The 17,599-nt window shown below is 42.2% G+C and overlaps 1 protein-coding gene across 1 annotated transcript in view; it reads left to right on the top strand.

Annotated features, from left to right (window-relative positions):
- Positions 1-17,599, top strand: part of ncana (neurocan a) — a 95,539-nt gene that overhangs the window by 41,304 nt on the left and 36,636 nt on the right. Inside the window, exons 7-9 of the mRNA XM_067364032.1 lie at positions 729-857; positions 2,524-2,985; positions 12,057-12,677. Of these exons, the coding sequence (XP_067220133.1) occupies positions 729-857; positions 2,524-2,985; positions 12,057-12,677 (1,212 nt within the window). The remainder of the gene's footprint in view (positions 1-728; positions 858-2,523; positions 2,986-12,056; positions 12,678-17,599) is intronic.

Raw genomic sequence — 17,599 nt, 5'->3', positions numbered from 1 at the left:
TAATATAATTATTTTATTAATTGTATATTATGCAATAATATTATGTTTTAAATATTTAATTATTTAATAAATAAATAATATACTATTAAATATACTATGAATTAAATTAATAATTTTATATATAATATTAATTAATAATATATAATTAAAATAATAATTTATTTTTAATAATAATAATATTATTAATAATTGTATATTATGTATTAATTTAATTGTATATATATATAATATCCAGCAAGTGCTGTTCAGCTGTCATCTTGGAAATAAAGATATTTTGCATTTTTAAATCAATTTTGTGTGTTAAAAGGCACACAATTATTTTTTTGTCACACTTGAAATGGAAAGTCGAGTCAAACGCATTGCTTTATGACACACAATATCTTTCACAGTGTGCCATTTGTATATTTCACATTTTAATTTGGTATTTTAATTTTCATGTTTTGTAATTTGGTATTCCATGCATTAAGAAAATTTGCATATTTTGCACAGTATACATACATAAAAAAAAAAAAAAATAGTAGCTGTATGTCATTCTAAACATGTTTGACTACATATAGATTTATTTATCTGATAAGACTTTTATCCAGAGTGATTTACAGTGCATTCAAGGTTTACGCGTGTCCCTGGTAATCGAACCCGTGACCTTGACGCCGCTTGCATGTGCTCTATCACTTGAGTAATGTGTTTAGAGAGAGAAACTGAAGTAATTGAATTGAATTCGTCAACAGCAAAGAAACCGCAGACGGCTCTGACGAGCATCATGAAGTCCTTACTGAGACCGTGGAGGTACATGACTGGAGACGACAGCTCAGAGGAGACGACAGAAGACGCGTCCCAGTCTCCATCTTCCACCACCGGTACATTCTTTCTCACTCTTGACGTTTCAGCATTAAGCAGTGGATTATCTGGTGCTGGTGTGTGTTTAGTCACTGTCAGCCCACAATCCTTTATCAGAACATCTTGTTTTATTGGTAAAGGGAGCATATTTTACCTTATTGCAACTTTTTTATCTTTCTCTCTCATGTCCACATTTAATATCAGTCAAGGTTTTTGCATACATTTTTTAGAACAGGCTGATTTTGTTTCTGTACCTTTAAAACTTGTTTCTAAATGACCTTGCAAACATTTTTGTAATGTTTTGGTTGATATTTAAATTCTGTGGAGAATAAATAAATATTTCACCAAGGTGATGTTACAAAATTTTAAAAGTTAGAATAGCTTGGAAAATTATAAGGAAATCAGTCATATTTTCCAACAAAAGTCACGGAGTTACATTATATAGTGTACATTTCTTTATTCAGTAAAGATGCATTAAACTGATGAAAAGTGACAGTTGTCAATGTTACAAAAGATTCTATTTCAAATAAATTATAATTTAATTTAATCAAAGAATCCTGAAAAATAAAATTAAATATAAAAATATATTAAAATATTAATATATATATAAAATATATTTACAATATAAATGTTTTAATCCAATTGTATTATTATTATATTTTAATATAAATGTTTATATTAATTGTATATTGTTTTAAATATTTATTTACTATAAAATACTAAATATACTATTAAGTATACTATGTATTAATAGAAATAAAAATTGTATATTATGTATTAATAATATGTAAAATAATATACTATTAAGAATATGTATTAAATAAATAAATATTTTAATATATAGTATTAATACATAATATATAATTAAAATAATAAAGTAATAGTAATAATAATATTCAGCAAGTTTTTCATTTTTAAACAAATTTATTATTATTATTAATATAATTATAGTTATTTATATTATTGTAATATAATAATTCTTATAAAAATTGTTTTAAATAGTAATTTACTAAATAAATAAATATACTAAATAATATACTATTAAGTATAGTATGTATTTAATTACATAGTATTAAATAATTGAATATATGATATTAATAAATAATATATAATTAAAATAATAATAATAATGATATTATATTATATGAATAAGTACCATTCAGCTGTCTTCTTGGAAATAAAGATATTTTGATGTTTAGCCAATGTTGTTTTTTAACTTTATATTCATCAAAGAATCCTGAAAAATAAAATGTATCACAGTTTCCTCAAAAATAGGATTGAAAAAACATTGATAATAATCATAAATGTTTCTTGAGCAGCAAATCATCATATCAGAATGATTTCTGAAGGATCATGTGACACTGAAGACTGGAGTAATGATGCTGAAAATTCAACTTTGATCACTGGATATAAATTACACGTTACAATATATTCACATAGAAAACAGTTACTTTAAATTGTAATAATATTTCACCATTTTTACTGTATTTTTCATGAATTAAATGCAGCTTTGGTGAGCAGAATGAGTTATTTCTCATGTTTGCTGTGCAGCCAGTGAGAGGGCGAGTTAAATCTGATCTATTCTTGTTGAATATCCTGTTTCACTTGGAAATGTCACATTCTGAAAGTAAACAGTGTTGTATATCATGTTAAAGTTAATGTAGCTCCTCTCTGACTGTATTCCAGATGCACAGGCTGCCAGCCAGTCGGACCTTCCTGACCTCCAGCCCTCTAACTGGACCGGACAGGTGGATTTGGACAAAGAGCCGCACATGGCCGCCGAAGCTCCCGAGCTCTCAGCCGAATATCTGACAGTCCGTCTCCGCGCTGGAGACACATCTCTGGACTGGAGCGGACAGTTGGACTCGTTCCCAGACAGCGAACAGGTGGTTCCTGCTCCGGGGTCAGATCTGAGTCCTGGCGGATCGGCCACAGAGGAAGAGGATGAGGATGAAGGTCTGTCCGGACAGTCTGTCAGTCCTACAGCTCCTCAAGGAAAGGGCAAGAGTTCCCTCACCAACATCGTCAGCTCATTATGGAAACCCTGGAGCTACTTGACAGGAAGTGAGGCGGAGGCGACAACCAAGAGTGCGGCTGCTATGGAGACGACCGTGATGGACATGAAAGCCACTGCAACTCCTGGATCAGGTGACTATTACACTGCTTTTTCTCCATGTTCGACTTTCTTTAGTGTGTAATGATGCTGTTTAATCATGAAAAAGGTCTGCAAACATATTCTCTATATCAGTGTTTCTGAACTCCATCTTGAGTTTTCTTCACAATATTCCTCATTTAAATAATTCATATGCAGAATAAAGGGGCGGGGCCTGCTTGAGTTAGTTATGGTAAGGGGCGGGACATTTCCCAAACACCAATCACAACACACTGCTCCAGCCGACCAATCATTGTGCTTTTCATAGAGACAGGAACTAAACAGAGCGTTACTGACAGACTGGGAAGAGAGGAGCTGCAACAATGGAGAATATGAGGAACATAATGAAATTGTCTTGTTTTCCAGTACAAACAATCTAAACATTCTTAAATCAAGGTACATTTAAAATTACTTAATATATTAAAGGGTTAGTTACCCAAAAAATTAAAATAATGTCATTTATTGCTCACCCTTATGTTGTTCCACACCCATAAGACCTTCGTTAATCTTCAGAAATTGAGATATTTTTGATGAAATCCGATGGCTCAGTGAGGCCTGAGCAATGACATTTCCTCTCTCAAGATCCATTAATGTACTAAAAACATATTTAAATCAGTTCATGTGAGTACAGTGGTTCAATATTAATATTATAAAGCCACGAGAATATTTTTGGTGCGCCAAAAAAACTAATTAACGACTTATTTAATGATGGCCGATTTCAAAACACTGCTTCAGGAAGCTTCGGAGCGTTATGAATCAGCGTGTCGAATCATAATTCGGATCGCGTGTCAAATTGCTGAAATCACGTGACTGTTACGGTTGCTGGTGTAAAGAGGAGGCAGATCACGGATTTCCACAAACATACAATACTTTAATGTAAACGAAGGCAGAGAACACCATACAAACTCTAACATAAACAGAGAACGGACGAGGAGTGAAGGGAGTGGGTGCAATATATGGGGAGTGCTGACAATAGAGTCCAGGTGCAGGTGATGAGTGACGATGAGGAGCTGACGAGGGAAGTGAGTGCAGGTGTGGAGAACAGAAGGATCTTGGGAAATAGAGTCCAGGGGAAACACGGGATCTGTAACAGTACCTCCCCCTCCCGGTAGGCGCGTCCTCGCGCCGTAGATGTAACAACCGGGAGGGGGGCGGGCGCCCTGGAGACCTCAAACCGGAGCAGGGGGAGGAGTAGACTGGAGTGGAGGTCTCCAGGGCAGGCTCAAAAGCCATGGCAGGTCAGGAGCCGTGGGCAGCCATGGCGGGTCAGGAGCCGTGGGCAGCCATGGCGGGTCAGGAGCCGTGGGCAGCCATGGCGGGTCAGGGGCCGAGGGCAGCCATGCAGGGTCAGGGGCCGAAGCCTTCGAGGCGTTGAGCCCAGGCGGCGGTGAGGGACCGGCGGGTGATGGCCGAACTGTAGGCTCCGCCGACCGAAGCGCAGCCGGGGCTCCAGAAGGCCGCAGTGGAAGCAGGAGGACAGCCAACAAAACGAACACCGGGGGGAGTGAGGAGGCCAACTGGAACTGAGGGACGGAGTGACGGAGCGGAGACGGAGGAGTGTAGTCCAGAGGGGAGGGCAGGCCGACGAGTGAACAAGGTGTGAGTGGAGGCAGGATGGATACTGGTGAGACTAGTGGACTGATGGGCAACGGTGGAGCAGCGGGAGGTTGGAGCCGGGGTGAAGGTAATCGCCCAGAGGTCCGAGGTGGAGATCTGGGCGAGGGGGCTTGAGGTGGAGGTACAGTGCTGAGACATATGGACGGAGGCGGGAGAGGGAGGCAGGGAGGGGAAACAGTCTTTGGGCTGGAGGGTTCAAAAACACAGTTCATAGGAGCAGTTGGTTCGGCGGCGGCGGCGGCTGGAGCGGCTGGCTCGGTGGCGGCGGCTGGAGCGGCTGGCTCGGCGGCGGCGGCTGGAGCTGAGGGCTCGTAGGCGTCGGAGACTGGAGAACTTTGCTCGGCGGCGGAGACTGGAGAACTTTGCTCGGCGGCGGAGACTGGAGAACTTTGCTCGGCGGCGGAGACCGGAGAACTCCGCTCGGCGGCGGAGACCGGAGAACTTTGCTCGGCGGCGGAGACTGGAGAGCTTGGCTCGGCGGCGGAGACTGGAGAGCTTGGCTCGGCGGCGGAGACTGGAGAACTTGGCTCGGCCCAAAAGTCTATAAGCCAGGCCGCATGACTGGGCGGCTTGTGGTAGGCTGGAAGATGGGTACTATCCATCCCCTCATATACAATTAAAATCCCCACAGGCACTGGAGCTGGCTCTGTGGGGACTGGAGCGGGCTCTGGAGATACTGGAGCGGGCTCTGGAGATACTGGAGCGGGCTCTGGAGATACTGGAGCGGGCTCTGGAGATACTGGAGCGGGCTCTGGAGACACTGGAGCGGGCTCTGGAGACACTGGAGCGGGCTCTGGAGACACTGGAGCGGGCCCTGGAGATACTGGAGCGGGCTCTGGAGACACTGGAGCGGGCTCTGGAGACACTGGGGCCGCTTTCTTCCTCCTCCTCCGCTTACTGGGCCCAGTAGCGGAATATGGGTCCAGCCTGGGGCAGGCAGGGAGTTCGCTGGAGGGGTATGCGGAGGAAGCCGGAGGTTGACTGACTGGCCCGGCCAACCGTGTTTCTGGATGGACCGGACGACAACACTGATCCTGAACCTCTTTCACTAAGAATTTGGAGCCATTCAACCACAAAATTAAATTGATAGTTTCGCTTAAGGAGAAACAAAAAACAGGTTCATCAAAACGGATAGTGTCGTCATCCAATCCATCCAAAAACAGGGAGATCAACTGAGCGTCGGGCCAGTTAGACAAGTAAGCAAGCTCAACGAACTCCTCCACATACCTCTCCAGCGAACGTCCTACCTGCAGGAGCCCGATAATGCGTTCGCTGGCTGTTAGGGTGAGAGGCGATGGAGGAGCTGGATCCAGGGAGCTGGGGAAAGTCTCCATTTTTTTTTCTCTGTGGAAATCCGGTCGGTTTAGGTCCGTTCTTCTGTTACGGTTGCTGGTGTAAAGAGGAGGCAGATCACGGATTTCCACAAACATACAATACTTTAATGTAAACGAAGGCAGAGAACACCATACAAACTCTAACATAAACAGAGAACGGACGAGGAGTGAAGGGAGTGGGTGCAATATATGGGGAGTGCTGACAATAGAGTCCAGGTGCAGGTGATGAGTGACGATGAGGAGCTGACGAGGGAAGTGAGTGCAGGTGTGGAGAACAGAAGGATCTTGGGAAATAGAGTCCAGGGGAAACACGGGATCTGTAACAGTGACTTTGGCGCTCCGAATTGCTGATTCGACACGCTGATTCATTTGTGCTCCGAAGCTCACTGAAGCAGTGTTTTGAAATCGGCCATCATTAAATAAGTCGTTATTTTGTTTTTTTGCCGCGCCAAAAATATTCTCGTGGCTTTATAATATTAATATTGAACCACTGTACTCACATGACCTGATATAAATATGTTTGTAGTGCATTAATGGATCTTGAGAGAGGAAATGTCATTGCTCAGGCCTCACTGAGCCATCGGATTTCATCAAAAATATCTTAATTTGTGTTCTGAAGATAAATGAAGGTTTTACGGGTGTGGAACGACATGAGGGTGAGTAATTAATGACAGAATTTTCATTTTTGGGTGACCTAACCCTTTAAGTCTTGTTTCTTTTAAAAAAATATCAAAATGAAGTGAGTTTATGCTTAAAACAAAAACAAATATCTGCAAATGAGGGCAGAAAAGTAAACTTGCTTTTTTTTTAGCAAAGTAAAATTATTTAGATAAAGATGTATGAATATATATGACTTCAACCAATCAACTTGACAAGTTAACGTCTTGTGCCTTTAGATAATAATTTTTTTCTGTTTAGATTTTGTGTTATTCATCAGCATGTTAAGAGCATTTCATAATAAACAATGTTCTGATTGGGGAAATTATTTAGAGGTGTTAAAATTTCTCCTAATAATATCTTAGTAAGACGATATTTAAATGCTTAGTTTTGCCTTCAAAGCTCTGTAGTTTTAAAGGGGACCTATAACGCTCCTTTCACAAGATGTAATATAAGTCTCTGGTGTCTCCAGAATGTGTCTGTGAAGTTTCAGCTCAAAATCCCCCACAGATCATTTATTATAGCTTTTTAAATTTGCCCCAATTTGGGTGTGAGCAAAAACACGCCGTTTTTGTGTGTGTCCCTTTAAATGCAAATGAGCTGCTGCTCCCACCCCCTTTCCAGAAGAGGGCGGAGCTTTAACAACTCAACAACAACAAAGCTGGAGAATCTCACGCAGCCAAAATGACGAAAGTGTTCAGCCTTACATTGTTCAAACCGGAGTCGACACTGATGGAGAGACTCAGGAAGAAGTTACAACTTTTAGACGTTTCTGAATGGTTAGTGGATAAATTGATGTAGTTGCTGTGGAGTTGATTCAACTCATCCACTAGCATGTGCCGTCATGTTCATCTTTTGTGTTGAATTGACCCTCGTTTGTGAAGCAGTCCGGCGTAAAATGACGGCATGACAACAACACTCGACTACAACAACTCTTCCTCTTCTCTAAAGCAGCCCAACATGGCCCCGCCCCCTTTGTTGTGTGTTCTCGGGGGCGGGGTTTATGTAAATTTTAGGGTTTGTGATGTCACCAACCCAGGAAGAAGCTTGTTGTAGTCCCTACCAGCCGTTTGTAGTAGTGATTTCTGTAAAAGAAAATATCTCCCTTTGCATTGAACTTTGAGCATCGTAACTTTGCAGATGTTGTTTATGATCAAACAGCAACATTACACACTAACTAAAGTTAAAAAAGTCAAATCATAATCAACCACCCCTTTAAAACATATAATGCAATGCAAAACAAAATTACAAAATGATGTACTGATAATTAAGTAAACCTATGCAGTATTTCAGCTGTGCCTCTTAATACATTTGATTGTATAACGTTTGCTTGAAAAGTTTGTTATTTATCTGTAGGCTATATTCCTTTTGAAACATATGAATAAAAAAGGGGGCTGGTCTTGGGCATTAAAATCTCAGGTCTCCATAAAGTCTGCCTCTATGTTCCACGTCGAGGAGGGCCGGATGTTAAAGTTTCATACTTCAGTTAGTGTCCTCTCCGCCTTCCTGTCTTCATTAATACAGATACCTTGTCTGGCCCAAACTGAACCCGACAGCATTAATGTTTAACGTCAAATGGAAACTTAGGCCTGTCGTCTACATTATTAAAGTCCATTTTCCATGAAGGCAGAATTTCGGCTCTGCCCCAGTGGAAGCTTCATAATTGAGGGTTGAAAGCTTGAGACGGGAAGCCAGAAACTGGAAAACTGCTACCACACTGTTTACTTATGTACGCTTACTGTACGCTTGAATGCTTTCTGTGGTTTATTCTGCTGATATGCCAAACATACAAGGAGCCTCATGTATAAAACTTTCCGTAGGTTTCATCCTAAAAGCGTGCGTTTGCACAAAAACTACAAAAACCCCTTTATTCAGATGCATCATACATGCATATCCACTACGTCTCCTCCCCGAAATGACCATATATGGAGCTTACAACACCTAGTTTTGACATCATCATTTCCGTATGCATATTCTCACCCACGTGACATTAGGAAAATATAAGTGCCATCACATTACATTGCTAAAAATCATTAAGTATGCTTATTTATTTTTTTATAAATCACAATATGTGTGTGGAAAATTATGTATAATCATTGCATATGCACAAAAACAGCATTGAAATGTGTGTAAGTAGCATTTATACCGAAATCTATTGCACTGCCTATCTATAACACATTTAATTTCACCCAATATTTGTTATTTCATTTTATTATTTGAAGCATTTCAAACCATTTATCCATTAGGATGCTGCATTATGCCAGAAACAAAGCCGCGAGCGTTTGGCCTGCAGGCGTACTTGGATTCATTTATTAGCTTCTAGCAACGCGAGATTGATTTCACACATCATTGCATTGCAAAATGTTTCGGCATGCAATTCATTACTGAATGAAAGTACTGTAGATGTGCTGGCCAAGTGCTTGTGTCAAGTATGTTTTTCTGTATTTCCAGTATAGAAAATAGGTTTAGGAACAGCTTCTTTCTCTAGTAAAATCACATTTGTTGTAAAATATCCATTGCTTTTGTATCACCACAATGTAATCATCCGTCAGTTAGTTCTAGGGATGCACCGACCGATCATTCTTTATACTTGAAAGCCGTTAACCGATATATTGACTGATAAATCTAAACCAAAATTTTTATATAATTTTTGAGAGTCTGATTACAAAAACAAAAGTCTCAGCATTAAAAGCCATGTCCCAAACACACTATTATAATGTTGTTGTTATAATATTATGAAGCTTATATGACAGACTTGTGCTGCACATGTTGCACTTTTCTTTTTGAAGTGATTTCAATCATATTTCAGTCAACCATCATGGTGAAGAGTGCACATCTGAAGGGTCTCAGCTGAAGGAAATAATCCATTATTTAACTGCTTTAATACTGTATATCAGGCTGATATCAATAACATTAAAAATGAACATGATACCGATATTGTGGCTGATATATTGTGCATCCCGACTAGTTAAATTATGACTAAATATCGTCGTCAACGAACCTTTATCACGTGACGAAAACGAGACGGGGCGCGACGTAAATGCTGGTCATGTGATGATGACGATAATTAAATGTATAATGCAATATTGTTGACGAATAAAAAAGAGACTAAATGTGGATTACAAAATAAAATGTCTCTTAATTTTCATTAATCGTCTCGTTTAGTCGCAGTATTTCTGTTTCATGTGTCTCACTTCAGGGGCTGCATCAGGTCGCACTGCGCAGACGCAGGCGACGTCACTTCCTCTGACATAGAGAAAGGGACCGATATGTAGGTAAATATGTAGATTTCACGTGCTCATAACTTGCACAGGTCATTGAAAATGCACATCATTATTTAAAGCAGATTCTCACGATTAAAATTAATCCAAAATCAACATAATATATTGCGTTGATCACAAGATATTACACATGGAATGATTTAACAAACCTGTCTCTCATCTTTCAGGGATGCAGTGTGTATCCAATGATTCCAGACCCATCCATGTACGTGGAATAACACAAAATAGATATCATCTTAAAGCTTAGAAACTCATCTTTTTAATGCATCTAATCATGTCGAAAAACTCCTAACGAGTGCTGAGAAGTGCCTCTAAACCGGAGTTTACCGCGCCATCTAGCTGCGAAAAAAATTAATAACAACTTATCACCACAAAATTTGAACCAGATGCACCTCACATGCAGGAGAGCATCTCCAAAAAAAAAATTATTTCGTTCCTGAGTTATTCCACGTCAAATAAAAAAATTAAAAATTATAAAAAGAAAATATGTATATATATTTTTTTTTTTAGTTTTTCAGCATGAAAATGTCAAAATGTAATGTAATTTATATTTGCTAAAAAATTACAAAGCGTTCTATCAAATGATACCTACCTTTTGACTCTCCTTGCTACAGTTTTGGAGTCATGAGTCTTTACTTTAACAGACATCTCAATGCATTATAAGGTATTATCTATAATGTAACAATATAATAAGATAACCTTGTTTAAAATGGGTTTGGCTAAAAGAAAGTTTTAGTTTCGTCTATACTGCTAGGTACTATATTGATTGGGTTAAATAGAATTGCATTACTAAAAAGAGACTAAAATAAAATTTTCATTGACTAAAATATCATCAGTTTTCGTCGACTAAAACTAGACTAAAATAGTCATGGATAATTCTGACTAAAATAAGACTAAAACTTGACTAGACTAAAAAGTATGAACGTGACTAAAACTAATAAAAACTAAAATGACTGCTTGACACAAAGACTAGACTAAAACTAAAATTAAAACAGGCCGCCAAAAACAACACTAACCCCTACTTAATTCTCTTGCTGTGATATTATATTGTGCATTAAATGAAAACATTTGGGATTTAATTTTGTGATCGGCACAATGTGAAGATCAGATGTCTTCTGTGTTTGATTAACAAGCAGTGTTATTTCAGTATTATTTAAACACTATTATAGTATTTATTATTTTGAATTAGCTTTAACTTTTATATTTTTTATTATTATTTATTTTTATTTTATTATTATTATTATTATTTTGTAAATTGATTAGGTGTTTTTTCACTTTAATTTTTTTTTTTTTGTTGTAATTTTTGAACTAAATAACTTAGTTCAGTTATTTTTTCTTCAAATTTTTCATCTAATATTAATTTTCTGCTTTATTTCAATTAACAAAAACTATTTTTTTAATAGTTTTAGTTTTAGTTATCAATAACATCATGTCAGAGCCAGTCTGTAGATTTGACTTGATAGATTTCACAGAAAATCACATAGTATATAATGGACACAGACTCCAAATTTTAAGCTTTAGACCTGAAATCCATCCAGTCAGAAGCGATCAAACATGCCTGATATTTTGAGCTGATTTTAAAACACATTGCTTTCATTTGTCATGCATCTCCTAGCAGCGTGTTTCTGCTTGAGGCGACGTCTACATGAATCCAGATACACTTTAAAACAGTGTTTTCATTTCAAAACGCTCTCTGTCCTCCCTAACGTTTCTCATCCACACTGAAACGTCAGAAAAAGATGTGTTTTCAAACTAAAATGTTTTAGTGTGGACATAAGTTTGTGTGGTTGTTTAGTGAATGCTGTTTAATCTTTAAGCGTTTACAAACTCGACAAGCGCTTAGTGTTTTAAAATCTGTAAAAGTGGTGTCGTGCATTCCAGCCTTTAGTGGTGAAAATCACTTCAACAAAACACATCATTTGGAGTTACATGCATCAGATAACTGATCTTAAAAATGAGCAACAGTAGTAGTGATGCTTGACCACTAACAGACAATCTTGACGAGTAAATAAAAACTGGAGTCAAGTGAATATATAATGAGAAAGTCTGGCAGAGAGTTCGCCGCTCTCTAGAGACAAAAAAAAACAGATTGGAGGAATGAATCCGAGAAGATGCTCAAGAACACGACTGCTGACTGAATAAACCACCAGTAATCACAGCTTGTGTTTGTCTTCGTAGGGTTGATGTCGTGGTGGAGTCGCTCATGGCTGTCTGGTGCTTCATCCGTCACTGATAAATACAGCACATCCTTTCCATCCACAAGTTCAGACGTGCCAACATCAATCTTGCCAAAAACCACGGGCCGACCAACACAGAGCGGTCCGGTGACTGCAGGAGATTGGGTCGAGGTCACCGAAACACCTGAGCAGAAATCCAGAACCTCCGAACCCAGAGTCTCCGTATCAACTGAGAGCTACTCCGGAGAAAGCAAAGTCCTGGAGACGGAGGGCAGCTCGTGGGGAGACACGTACACGTCGTCCCAGACGCCGCTGACGTCGAGCACCGGTTCCCTCGCCACCACCGCACACGGCCATGAGGCTCGTGGAGAGATCCAGTACAGACGCAGGAACAAACCCAAGAGACTCAACCCAGGCACCACTGAGATGACCACAACCATCGCCCAGAGCACAGCCGCACCGTCTGCCGCGTCTTACAGTACTGGGAGCAGTGGATCCACCATCTCCACTTCCACAGACGAGTCTCAGACGGCAAGCTCTGGAACGACGGTAACCAGCAGCGTAGAGCCGGATGTGAGCAGCACCGAGGCCGTCGGGAGGAACCACTCCGTCGGAGAAGAAGGTAAGATTGGATGTTTTCAGGGTTTTGTAAATGCAGAGGTCCCATCTGTGAGGTTCTTACAGGAGCATTTTCAGTTCAAAGAGGCGAAATTAGATGATTTATATCGTAAAACAGGTGTCAAATACTTAATGTTTAGTTTAGCTACATATACTCTAAAAATGCTGGGTGAAAAACAACCCAAGTTGGGTTAAATATGGACAAACTCAGTGATTGGGGTTTTTTTGACCCAATGGTTGGGTTAAATGTTTGTTGGGTACTTTTTATTTAACCCAACTATTGTTTAAAAATGACTTTACTGTATGTCTGGCTTAAAATGAACCCAAAATATGTTTGAAATTAAAAATCAGACACATAATTACTAGAGGCAACAATAATAATCAAAAGATGAACATTTATTAATAAGCAACTTAATAAATGTTTATTATTTAATTAACATATTAATAAATGTTCATTTCCAATCTATTTTGGGTTCATTTTAAGTGAGAAATCTAGTCATTTTTAAACAATAGTTGAGTTAGCAGGTTGGGCAAAAATTTAACCCAACCACTGGGTCTGTCCATTTTCAACCCAGCTTGGGTTGTTTTTAACCCAGCATTTTTTAGAGTGTACTTACGTCTTATCTAGCACTTTATGACTTTCAAATAAAGTGTCATTCTGGAATTTGTGCTCAGCAGCTTCTGTAAAATAAATACCAAGTTGAGTTGAAAATGGACAAACCCAGCGATTGGGTTAAATGATTAACCCAATGTGCTGGGTAGTTTTATTTAACTCAACTTTTGTTTAAAAATTACTGTATGGCTGACTTAAAATTAACCCAAAGTATGTTGCAATTTAATACTAGAAGCAACAATAATAATCAAAAGGTGAACATTTATTATTAAGCAATTTAATAAATGTTTATTGTTTATTATTCATTATCTTATTAATAAATGCTCATTTATTAAACATACACACTTAAAAAAATGCTAGGTTGTTTCAACCCAATTTTGGGTCAAATATGGACAAACCCAACCATTGGTTAAATCTCTAAATTAATTTTTTAACCCAACAGTTAGGTTTGTCCATATTTGACCCAAAATTGGGTTGAAACAACCCAGCATTTTTTAGAGTGTATTAATAAATGTTAATTTCCAGCATATTTTGGGTTCATTTTAAGCAAGCAATACAGTAATTTTTATACAACAGTTGAGTTAAATAAAACTGCCCAGCACATTGGGCAAACATTTAACCCAACTGCTGGGTTTGTCCATTTTCAACCCAACTTGGGTTGTCTTTAACCCAGCATTTTTATACAGTAATAATAAAAATGTGAACATTTATTAATAAGAAATTTAATAAATGTTTATTATTTAATTAACATATTAATAATGTTAATTTTCAACCTATTTTGGGTTTAAGTGACCAATATAGTCATTTTTAAACAATAGTTGAGTTAAATAAAACTACCCAGCAGGTTGGCTCAATATTTAACCCAACCGTGGGGTCAAAACAACCCAATCGCTGAGTTTGTCCATATTCAACGCAACGTCTCGGTTACAAAGGTAACCCTCGTTCCCTGAAGGAGGGAACGGAGACGTACGTCGGACAGACCGACGAATAGGAATCTCGCTAGAGAGGCCAATCTACTTCGAGTGTAACTAAACGAGCCAATGCACATTGGCATGCAATCATATGCATCAGCTGCTCGCCTCGCAGCGCGGGTATATAATGAGCAGCAGGTGCGTTGCATCTTCAGGTTTTCGCTGAGGAGCCGAACCGGATAGGCGGCAGCATCAGCGGGGTACAGCGACTGTGGCGACGGGACGTACGTCTCCGTTCCCTCCTTCAGGGAACGAGGGTTACCTTTGTAACCGAGACGTTCCCATTCAGTCGGTCACGTTCGACGTACGTCGGACAGACCGACGAATAGGAATCCCTACCAAAGCGCCACAGGAGCTGCCCCCTTCCAGCGCTCTGTTGCAAGCCACCTGAACCCCCTTGCCTGAGGATGGTGGGACAGGGCTAACACAGAGAGAGTCGATCACTGCTGTTCCCCAAAACCCATTCAGTGAGACTATTGGATAACGCTGGGAAAGCGTACCCTTCGCTGGGAAAGGAACGCTGCGGAAGCCACATCCTTCCCCGAAGGAGTTATGTGGAGAAGTACATATGGACTAACCCTGTAGGGCTGTGCTACATATGGAAGAGCTGGGGTGACTCCAACCCGATGAAGGGTAGGTTCTCCCAGAGGGAAAGACACGGGCTTCGTTTAGGAGCAACCGTGGAACCAACCATATGGGATCCCCGTAGGGTCACACATATGGAACCCAGCCTAAACCCGGTTCTCAAGGATACAACGGAGTATAGGCCTGGCGCCAGACGCTCCGCCACGTCGGCTGCCGAAGGGATATTGGAGGACTCGACAGGGTCTGCCTTGTAGGGACTCTCTGGAGAAAAGAAGCGCATGTAGCGCAGCAAGCCGACACTAAGCCGGGGCCTCTCCGTGCCTCTGACCTGTGGCGAGAACATGGGAGGAGACCGGCTCGACACGAAGGCTATAGTATCTAGCGAACGTGTTAGGTGTCGCCCAGCCCGCAGCTCTACAAATGTCTGTCAGCGAGGCGCCACGAGCCAGCGCCCAGGAGGATGCGACACCTCTCGTGGAGTGAGCATGCAACCTGAGCGGGCAGGGCACACCCTGAGCTTGGTAAGCCAGGGCGATGGCATCCACTATCCAGTGGGCCATCCTCTGCTTGGAGACAGCCTTTCCCTTCTGCTGGCCTCCATAACAGACAAGAGCTGGTCTGAGGTCCTGAGGCTTTAGGTTCTGTCTATGTACAGTCGCAAAGCGCGGACTGGACAGAGTAAAGCCAGGGCTGGGTCTGCCTCCTCCGAGGGCAGCGCTTGCAGGCTCACCACCTGGTCCCTGAAGGGAGTGGTAGGAACCTTGGGCACATAGCCAGGCCGGGGTCTTAGTACCACGTGGCTATCACCCGGCCCGAACTCCAGGCACGATTCGTCGACCGAAAATGACTGCAGGTCCCCTACCCTCTTGATGGAGTCCAATGCCACCAGCAGCAAAGTCTTCATAGACAGAATCTTTAAGTCTGCTGACAGCAAAGGCTCAAAGGGAGCAATCTGAAGTGCTCTCAGCACCAGAGTGAGGTCCCAAGAGGGTATGGAGAGGGGACGAGAAGGATTTAACCGTCTCCCCCCCTAAGGAACCTGATGACCAGGTCGTGCTGACCAACAGATTTGCCATCTAAGTGGTCGTGGTAAGCGGATATAGCAGCAGTATGGACTTTTGAGGGTGGAGGGGGGACAGCCTACGCTCCAACCCTACTGCAAGAAGGAAAGCACGACTCTGATCGAGCATCTTCGGGGTCTTCCCGGCGAGAAGAGCACCACTCGACGAACAGGTTCCACTTTGGAGGCGTAAGCACGTCTCGTAGACAGTGCACGTGCCGAAGTGATGGTGTTAAGTACCTCAGGGGGTAAGTCACCTAGAACCTCCGCATCCCGTCCAAGGGACCAGACATGGAGTTTCCAGAGGTCTGGACGCGGGTGCCAAAGAGTGCCCCGTCTCTGAGAAAGAAGGTCTTTCCTCAGAGGGATGGGCCAGGGAGGGGCTGTAGCGAGGAGTGAGAGTTCTGGGAACCAGGTCCGGTTGGGCCAGTAAGGCGCAACTAACAAGACCTGCTCCTCGTCCTCCCTGACTTTGCACAGGGTCTGTGCAAGTAGGCTCACTGGGGGAAACGCATATTTGCGCAGGCCCCGGGGCCAGCTGTGAGCCAGTGCATCTGTCCCGAGTGTCCCCTCGGTCAGAGAGTAAAACAACTGGCAGTGGGAGGTTTCTGGTGAGGCAAACAGGTCTACCTGAGCCTTTCCGAATTCTCTCCAGATCAGCTGAACCACCTGGGGGTGGAGTCGCCACTCTCCTGGCAGCGCAGCTCGTGATAGCTCGTCGGCCACACGGTTGAGCACACCGGAGACATGAATGGCGCGAAGCGACCTCAGATGCTTCCGACTCCACAGGAGGAGATGGCGGGCGAGTTGTGACATGCGACGGGAGCGTAGACCACCTTGACGGTTGATGTACGCAACGGTCGCAGTGTTGTCCATACGGACCAGTACATGCTTGCCCTGAAGCAGGCCTTTGAGGCGGCTCAGAGCAAGGCGTACTGCCAGCAACTCGAGGCAATTGATGTGCCAATGCAGATGGGGTCCCGTCCAAACCCCTGAGACTGCATGCCCGTATTACGTGGCACCCCAGCCGGTGGCAGAAGCATCTGTGAACACCACAGCATGCCGGGACACCTGTTCTAGGGGCACTCCTGCCCGAAGAAACAAGGGGTCCGACCACGGACTGAAGGTTCGGCGGCACTCCTGAGTGATTGGCACCCGGAATGTGCCGCGCTGCCACGCCCATCTCGGGACTCGGCCGTGAAGCCAGTGCTGAAGCGGTCTCATATGAAGCAGACCGAGCGGTGTTACAGCCGCAGCAGCCGCCATATGCCCCAGGAGCCTCTGAAAGAACTTCAGTGGGACCGCTGTCCTGTCATTGAATGCATCCAGGCAGTTCAACACTGACCGAGCACGTTCCTCTGTGAGGCGTGCTATCTGCTCGACCGAATCCAACTCCATACCGAGAAAAGAGATCCTCTGCACCGGGGCGAGTTTGCTCTTTTCCCAGTTGACCTGAAGCCCCAACTGGCTGAGGTGTCTGAGCACCAAATCCCTGTGTTTGCACAACTGATCCCGGGACTGTGCTAGAATGAGCCAGTCGTCGAGATAGTTGAGAATGCGAACACCCCGTTCTCTCATGGGAACAAGGGCTCCCTCCACGACTTTCGTGAAGACGCGGGGAGACAGGGCCAGCCCGAAGGGTAGGACTCTGTACTGATATGCTCGACCTTCGAACGCGAATCTCAGGAATGGCCTGT

Source organism: Chanodichthys erythropterus, chromosome 16, assembly GCF_024489055.1.
Source record: "Chanodichthys erythropterus isolate Z2021 chromosome 16, ASM2448905v1, whole genome shotgun sequence".
Lineage (NCBI taxonomy): Eukaryota > Metazoa > Chordata > Actinopteri > Cypriniformes > Xenocyprididae > Chanodichthys > Chanodichthys erythropterus.
Note: the sequence above shows the minus strand (reverse complement) of the source record. Positions and strands in the feature narration are given on the sequence as shown.